Source organism: Lipotes vexillifer, unplaced genomic scaffold (genome assembly GCF_000442215.2).
Source record: "Lipotes vexillifer unplaced genomic scaffold, Lipotes_vexillifer_v1.1 scaffold1094, whole genome shotgun sequence".
NCBI lineage: Eukaryota > Metazoa > Chordata > Mammalia > Artiodactyla > Lipotidae > Lipotes > Lipotes vexillifer.
In genome coordinates this window covers 1,084,819-1,092,607 of record NW_006792775.1, presented here as the reverse complement: position 1 = coordinate 1,092,607, position 7,789 = coordinate 1,084,819, and the positions used below count along the sequence as shown (strand labels likewise).

Here is a 7,789-nt window from a genome sequence, read left to right as displayed (position 1 = left end):
GCGTCGGGGACAGAAGCCTGGGCTGAGGCCGGGGTGCTGTGCTGCCGCTGGGCGGGGCTTCTGGACAAGCGTGGTGGCCGTGCTGCCCCCGTTGGCAGCAGGCTGTCCCCACGGTCAGCCGGAGGCGAGGGCTGCGGAGATCATCGTCCTCTTTCACACGTTTGCTTCTGCAGTCCCTGGTGGTCTCCTGTGTGTGGCCCAGCTGTAAAGGAGGCCTCGGCCACACAGCTTCTTGTGCCCCCTCGGGAGGCCTCTGGCTGTGTCCGTTGGGGTCTCCACCGCCCACTGCCTACGCCAGCTCGGCTCCTGCTTGGGGTGCCCCGGCCTTGTCTTCCCAAGGCTGTGGATGCAGACACCACACGCCCGCGTCTGCGCTCTGCAGGTGCGTGGTCAGCCGCTCCTGGCAGCCCAGCTGGGGCGCCCGCCCAGCCCCGCCTGCTCAGAGAGCTTTCCCGGCCACATCGGAAGGGCCCTCGTGCCACGGCGGGGCCTCACTGACGGGTCCTCTCTGTGGGCTATGCCTGTCCCCTCGGCAGTGGCCTCACCCCACGCTGCGCCCGCACGGCGCCACTTTGAAAAGGCGATTGAGACACTCCCTCGTGTAACCAGACTTGGCTGGCCTCCGCCTGTAAAAGGAGCAGCTGTTTGTCCCTGCCCGGCCAGAGCCCGTCTTCCTCCCCCGCTGTCCTCATTGGCTGGCGTGGCTGGCTCCGAGTCAGGGCGAGTCCGGGCTGCTTGGAGGGCAGGGCGGCGGGGAGCAGAGCCGGTGCCGGGGCTCCCACTTTCCCAGCCTGCTTCCACGCTGCCCATCATGCTGGGAGACCACAGCAGTGTCCCCACAGACCGGGCTCTGCTCAGCCAGCCCCCGAAGACCGGGCTCAGCTGCAAGATGGTGCTTCAAGCAGTCGGCAAAGTGCTCAGGTGAACGTGGCAGGGACGGCGGGGCTGTGTGACTGTCCCTAGTCCCTGCCCCAGGGCTCAGTCTTGGGGGGAGTGGCCGTAGTTGTCCTCTGGGTCAAGTTGCCGTGGTGTGCAGACCCCTCCGGTGGGACTGGGGGGCTGATAGGCCCCGGGCAGACACGGCCCCACCTGTGGATGCCTGGGAACCAGCTGGACACGGTCAGAACTTTGTTTGGAGTGAGGTTCTCCCTAGAGTCCTGCGCTTCCTGCTGTTTGGGGGTGGGGGGCGCTGAAAGGGAAGTGTTTGGCCCAGAGGGTCTGGGTAAGAACAGGGGGCACCCATGACCGGTGTCCGTCTTTCTGATGAACCACGTCTCAGACCGCAGCAGACCTACTGGACAGAGCCTTCGCCGCCCCCGGCGTCTGGCCTCTGGTCCCCGGGCAGGATGACCAGAGTCTGTCCACCAGTGGCCTTATCTGGAGAACTGCCCTGGGCCTTGTCTACTGTAGGGGCGTTACCAGAAAAGCAGGTTCTGACCTCTTTTCTCACCTCTTTTTCTGACCTGCTGCAGCAGAGCCTCCGGTGTCCCACACGAGGGGTTTGGAGAAACTCCAGCGCCTCTTCTGTCTCAGGGTGGAAGCGTCTGTTTCAGGCATTCGGGAGAGCACTGGGGGGCCCGGCTCAGCCCAGCGGGGAGGGGAGGGGGCCCAGGATAGGCTCCTGGCGGGGTCAGGAGCGCTGTCCCTCCTCACCCAGGATGTGTCACAGTTTAGACTGAAATCAGGTTTCCTTCAATGTAATAATCTTGTATTTGCCTGTAATTTGGGTGGGTTGTAACTTTTAAGTGAAAGTATCTTTTGCTTTTCTAATCCTGTCTTTAATTGCAACCAAGCTAAGCAGGTCTCTTGGTCAGGGTCTGGGGTGAGGGCCAAGTGTGGCTGGTGGTGGGACCAGCAGTGAGCTCTATGACCTGTGTCTCCGGCTTCCTATGGTTTGCACCCTCCTCTCCCACAGGGGCCGCCCTCTGCCACCCAGGGAGGACTCACGGGGAGTCTGCCCTGTGATGTAAAGGTGTGGGGCAAGCTGGCAGTGCCCCCTCCAGGTCGCTGGTTCAGATCAGGAACGGTGACGTCCCCACAGCGAGTGGGGGCCGGTGCGTGCCTGTGTGCACGTGGCATGGTGGGAGGGGCCCGGACGCCGAAACAGGCTCCACAGAGGACAGGAAGGCAGGGCCACCAGCCCTCTGAGCTGTCTGCGAGAAGGAGGCCAAGGCCGTCCCCCTGGGGGATCCGAGAAGACTTCCCAGCGAAGGTGGCGGCCCAGCCAGGTGTTAGAAGAGCAGCTTGTTAGCTCATGGGTGGAGGGGGGTGCGGGCTCCGAGCAGAGTGGCCGCCTCGTGGCTGCAGTTCTGGATGGAGCAGTGCCCCGAGCACCTGATGTGCATGGACGGTGGGTCTCGGGTGTCTGCAGCCCTTGCTCTGTCTGCCCCGGTGGCTTCCCTCTCAATGGGTCTCTTATTTTGTAGGGGACACACGGCTTGTGAAAGTGTGCTTTGTTTGGGTGCTGACTGCCAGGCTGTTAAACCGAGAAGTGACCCGTGTGTCTCTCTCCACAGCGTCTGCCTCGTGCAGCCCGTGAGGATTTGACAGGGGTTCTGTGGGGGTCTTCCCAGCCCTCAGCCTCTGAGTTTCTGCTCTGGGAAGGGGCTGGTCACCAGGGCCAGTTAGGACCGGTGAGAACCTGGTCCAGGCGGCGGGGTGGGGCGGGGGCGTGTCTCTAAGTGTCAGAGTGCAGTTTTCCCAGTCCCACTGCATAGAACTTGGGGTCTTGGGAGGGTGGGCATCCCTGTTTGTGGGCTCCTCCTTTCTAAGACCACCTATGGCACCACCCAGTGTTCCATGGGGCCTTCCTGTGGGACCTTCCCGGCATCTGTGTTTTACTCTGAGTCCACATTCACACATCTGCAGGAGCCTCATAACCCCACTCCCCACCCCAGACCTTCAACCCCCTCTGTCCCGCAAGGCTGACTCCAGGCCACCCCATCTCCAGGCTTGCCCACCCTCCTTCAGGCCTCCAGGCTCCCTTGACTTCCTGCAGGTGCCCCCTGCCGAATCTGCCCTGCATCCCCCTCCTGGTGAAAACCTTGGCCGCTCTGGCATCTGTGCCAGCATCTGGGGAGCACTGCGGGCCAGGCACTGGCTGGGGGGGCTGGGGCGGAGGACAGCAGTGTGGGCGTGGCCCTGAGGAGAGAGGGGAGCCTCCCCCCACCTGCCCGTCTCGTCCCCCGATCCAGCGCCACCTCACTGGCTGCAGCCAAGCCGGCTCTGTGCCTGGACACCACCGGCCCCTTGCCCAGCACTAATGATGCCTGGAGGATTCATTTGTTTGTAAAACCCGGAAGCTGCTTGCTACTCCCTGGAGGGCAGGACCGTGCCAACCAAGGCGTCCTTGTGGTGGCCCCCAGGGGTGGCCGTGCCTGGGGTCTGGAGTCTCGGCCAGCCAAGTTGCCTTTGGATGGAGACAGTAAACTGAGCTTGAGGCGTGGGCCTTTGGCGTTCAGTGGGTTCCCTCGGCCGCCGCCCACCCCAGCACTCGGGGCTGTGTGCAGGCGCGGCACATCCACATTCCTTGGGCTGGACCCCTCCCACACGCTCCAGCCGTCTCACCCCTGCCCAAGCCACACTGAGCGGGTGGGGGGGGGGGCCATCCCAGGGGACTGGGCAGAGTGACCTTGGGCGCGGTCATGTAGACAGGAATGTGCCAGGCCAGGCACATTGGCGGAGGGACCCAGCTGGGTCCACACCTCGGGTGTGGGGACCCTGCCCCCCGCCCCCCGCAGTAAAGGCCTCAGGAGCAGGGGAGGCTGAGGGGTGAGGCTATGTGGGCGTCCACTGGGGAGACCGTCAGAAGGTGTTTCCTGCGGAGCCGCGGCCCCTCCCAGGTGTTTGGCGTCGGCCGGGTGGGACTCGGCCTCGGAGCCCACAGTAAGACAGCGGGGGGGGGGGTTCTCCACATGTGCCCACAGCTGTATTCTTTCTCCCAGGAGGGCAGACCCTGGGTGGGCTGAGGCCTGGCGTCCACCCTCCTGCCCGCGGCCCAGGGGTTCCACAGTTGTCCCTCCACACCGGGCCCATGCCCAGCCTTCCCTTTTGCGGATTTTTGGGAGCCCAAGCTGGAAAGGGGGTGCCTGGGCCTAGGCTGGACAGGGCCCGTTTAGGAGCCTGGTGCCTCTGGGCGGAGAGTCCCGTCCTCTCTGCCGACGCAGCCTCGGGGACCGAGGATGGGTGCCACCGCTATGTCATGCAGCAACCTGTCCCACTTCCAAGGTCACCATGTGTCGTCTGAAACTCGGTGCTCCAAGGGGCCGAGCGTCTTGGCCAGGAGCCTTCACCTCTCTAGAAAGGACAGGACTTGGGGTGGTGGCACTCAGGTGCGGCAGGCCCTTCCACGTCCCCAGACTCGCCCCAGGCCGGCTTGTCACTCAGTCCTGCCACCACCTGGTCAATGGCCATCGTCTCGTGGTGGAGGGTGTGAAGGGAGACTCGAGGACAGTGCAGAGAGGTCCGGGCCGGCCGACCTGGCAGGAGAGCTGTTCCCAGCCATGCTGGGTCTGGGGGCCCCAGGCTAGCGCTGGGTGATGAGGCAGGGCCTGGGAGCCCCGGGGCGCTCCTGCCTGTTGGTTGTAGGAGGGCAGGTGTGGACGGAGGAGTGAGGGGGGGCGAGGAGGTGGAGGCCTCTGACCACACAGATCATGGCCCAGAGCCCCCTACGCCTGTCGCACGGAGCAGAAACCCAGGTCCTCCTGGGGCTGCCTCCCCCGCCCCTCTGAGAACCAAACACGGAGGGTGCCCTCAGCCGGAGGGGCTCTCGGTCTCCCTGGAAGTGACGTGTGGGCACGAGGACACCACACCCTCAGCACAGTGGCACCCCCGAGCAGGCCTGTGCCCGAGGCCCCGTGACGCCCCTCCGTGACGGCCGCTTCCTGCTGCCGCTCTGCCCGTGGTCGCTCATGTAAAGGCCACCCGGCCGCTGTTGCTGCCGTGTGTGCCCTGAGCGCGGGGCGAGGAGGCGGGTCTGACAGTGGCTTCACAGCCCAGGCCCCCGCTCATCCCACCCTCACGTGTGGTGGCGGCAGCCTCCACACCCAGACACTGAGGCTCCGAGTGGGTGGCTGGCCCAGGCCAGGTGTGCACTGTGGCGGGGGACGGGCAGGTACACGCTTGGAGCACAGGCGAGGGGGTCGGTTAAGCCTGGCCGAGCTTATAGTTGGCAATCTGCCCAGCGGATGGACACTCAGGGGTGACCAGAGCAGAAGTTGGCTTGAGGTTGGAGGTGCATCCTGTGTGCTTGGGGCTGTGGACATGGGCACCTTCCAAGCGAGTGCAGGCTTTCTGACGGGTGGCGTATGGCTCAGCAGCACAGGCCCAGGGTCAGGAAAGCGCCCCACCCACCCATCTCCAGGGAGCCCAGGGCGCCCTCATTCCTTCTGGGGCCCTGTCCCCCTCTGTGTACACTGGAAGTGGCTGCAGGGCCCCCAAAGCCCGTGCCCACACTTGTCCCCAGTGAACAGCCCCACCTGCCCGCCGTGGGGACCCCCAGAGTGCCCCCTGCTTGTGGTTGTGTTTGTGCAGTGTTCACACCCGTGCTCCAGCTCCAACCCACCCGGGCCCGTCCCCAGGACACTGTGGCCCCTGCCCAGGACTGGCCTCTGCCGGCGCTGCACCCAGAGGCCAAGCACACATTGCCTTTTAAGGCAAAGATCTGCTGTGAGAAGCTGAAGGGAGAACATTTCCCTGGCATCAGGGAGCATTTTTCCTTCCTGTTTCTCTTAAATAAACCACTAGCAACTTTTCAAAACAGGGAAAAAACGGCAGGGTCAGGAGCTGCAGACCTTCCATCCCGTGTGACACCCCCCGCGCCGCCAAACGTGGGCCTCAGCGGGGCTGGCGGGGGCGGGAGGGACACAGAGCCCTTGGGACGGAGGATGGCAGTGTCTAGTTCGCGCCCTGTGCGGGGCCGCAGTGTTTTCACCCAGGCCCCGGAGGCCAGCGACGGGAGCGCCTCTTCTGCGGGCACTGGAGACCACGGGGGTATGAGCTGGTAGGACCCAGCCGTGAGCCCCAGCCCCCGGGCCCAGGTCCTCGGCCCGCCCACCCTCCCCTGCAAGGCAGCGTCCCTGCGGCCTGTGGCTGCCCCTTGGGGTGGGAGGCCGCACTGGGCTTTGTGCCTGCCCTCAGTCTGCCTCGATCATCCTCTGTCCCAGGTGATCCCTCCTTGAGAGTCTACAGCCGAAAGTGGCCTCTTCTGGTCAGTGAGACTCAGGACGGTTTGATTTGCAGTTTGTTTTCTGGAAATTGTGACGTCTGCCACTAAAGATTTCAGTCATTCAAGTAAAAGAAGCAAGAGACTAACCTGTGCTCTTAGGGGTTTTTTCCTTCAGTTTTTCAACCCACGCTGGCCCAGGAACCCAGCCTTAACCTTGAAACGTCGTGGGCCTATGCATTCAGGAGAGAGCAGCCTTGCTCCACACTGGCTGACGTGGGGCGGCGGCGGCGCCTGGAAGGCAGCCCCTTGGCACGCCACTCACTTCGCCCAGCTCGGGCTCCGGCCTGTGGCAGACACGGTGACTCGGGCTGGCGTCCCGGCCGCAGGCTCTGGGCCACTCTGTTGGGCAGTTTTCCTCCTTAGGGGATGTGCCATCTCCTTGGCCTTCCTGGGCCGCACACACCGTGGCCCCGGCTCCGGCCTTGGGGGCAACTGACGGGAGGCTGGTTCTGGGGCCGCCGTCTTCTCCGCCGAGGTGGGGCTGAGGCTCCCTCAGCCCCAAAGAGCTTTGGTTCACGGGTTAGGTACTGACACTCGCTGTAGGAGAACAAAGACGTTGCAAAACTACGTATTCGTGCATGTAAAAATGGCCATAACAGGCCCATTCTGTGTTCTATAACAGCATATTTTTAATGGAAAAGAACTATTTTCCTGACCAAGAAAAATTTTAGTGAAAAGTGGCCATTTCGTCAAATCTCTGTAACATCTGCTCATGCCTACTCCTGTCTGCCTGGAACCTGCACCGTGCACTACTTGGGAGAGAGCGCGGGCCAGCGGGCAGGCGTCACGCGGGTGAGCCATGAACTCGTGATGACAGGAGGCCTCAGTGGAGTGGCCTGGGGCGTCGGCGTACAGTGGGTGCTCGGTAAGGGCGGGCTGCTGGATCATCTGCGCAGCAGGACGCATGGTGGGACTGCACAGAGGCTCAGGGCCTGGCCGAGTGGTGCGCATCCCTGTGTCCCTGCAGCGGGACCCCAGCCCCAGGTGGGGGCCAAGAGGGCTTCAGGGCCGCGGTGTCACATGTGGCGGGTGAGCCGGCTGGTGTGGCCACCACCCCACCCTTCGGTGGGCCCGGAGCTCCCTGCCCGCCCTGGGTTCCAGGTTTGGGCCCCTGGCGGTGGCAAGGGAGGGCACGGGTGCAGGGCAGCTCCGTCCCACGCCTGGGCCCACAGGAGCAGAGCCCCTGAGGCGTCCCCCGGCATTGCTCATCTCCCGGGCTGGCCCGCGGCCCGCACGCCTGCTTCTGCCGTGACCCCGCCCCCTTGTCTCTGCAGGAAGTCCAAAGCCAAGCCCAATGGGAGGAAGCCCGCCGCCGAGGGGAAGAAGGTGTACCTGGAGCCGGAGCACGCCAGGTCCCGGATCACCGACCTCGGGTTCAAGGAGCTGGTGGCGCTGCCCCGGGAGATCGACCTCAACGAGTGGCTGGCCAGCAACAGTGCGTGGGGCCGGGCTGGCAGGGCCAGGAGGGCAGCCCCCCGCTTCCCGCAGGAGCCCCCGGAGCTGGCGCTCAGCACCCCCGCCACGGCCCCCCGCGTCAGCTGGCCAGCCCCGCCGGGGACCCAG

The 7,789-nt window shown here is 64.6% G+C and overlaps 1 protein-coding gene across 1 annotated transcript in view; it reads left to right on the top strand.

The window, feature by feature from the left end:
• Positions 1–811: 811 nt before the first annotated feature.
• MOB2 (MOB kinase activator 2) overlaps positions 812–7,789 on the top strand; it is a 16,409-nt gene continuing 9,431 nt past the window's right edge. Inside the window, exons 1-2 of the mRNA XM_007465939.1 lie at positions 812–921; positions 7,501–7,661. Of these exons, the coding sequence (XP_007466001.1) occupies positions 812–921; positions 7,501–7,661 (271 nt within the window). The remainder of the gene's footprint in view (positions 922–7,500; positions 7,662–7,789) is intronic.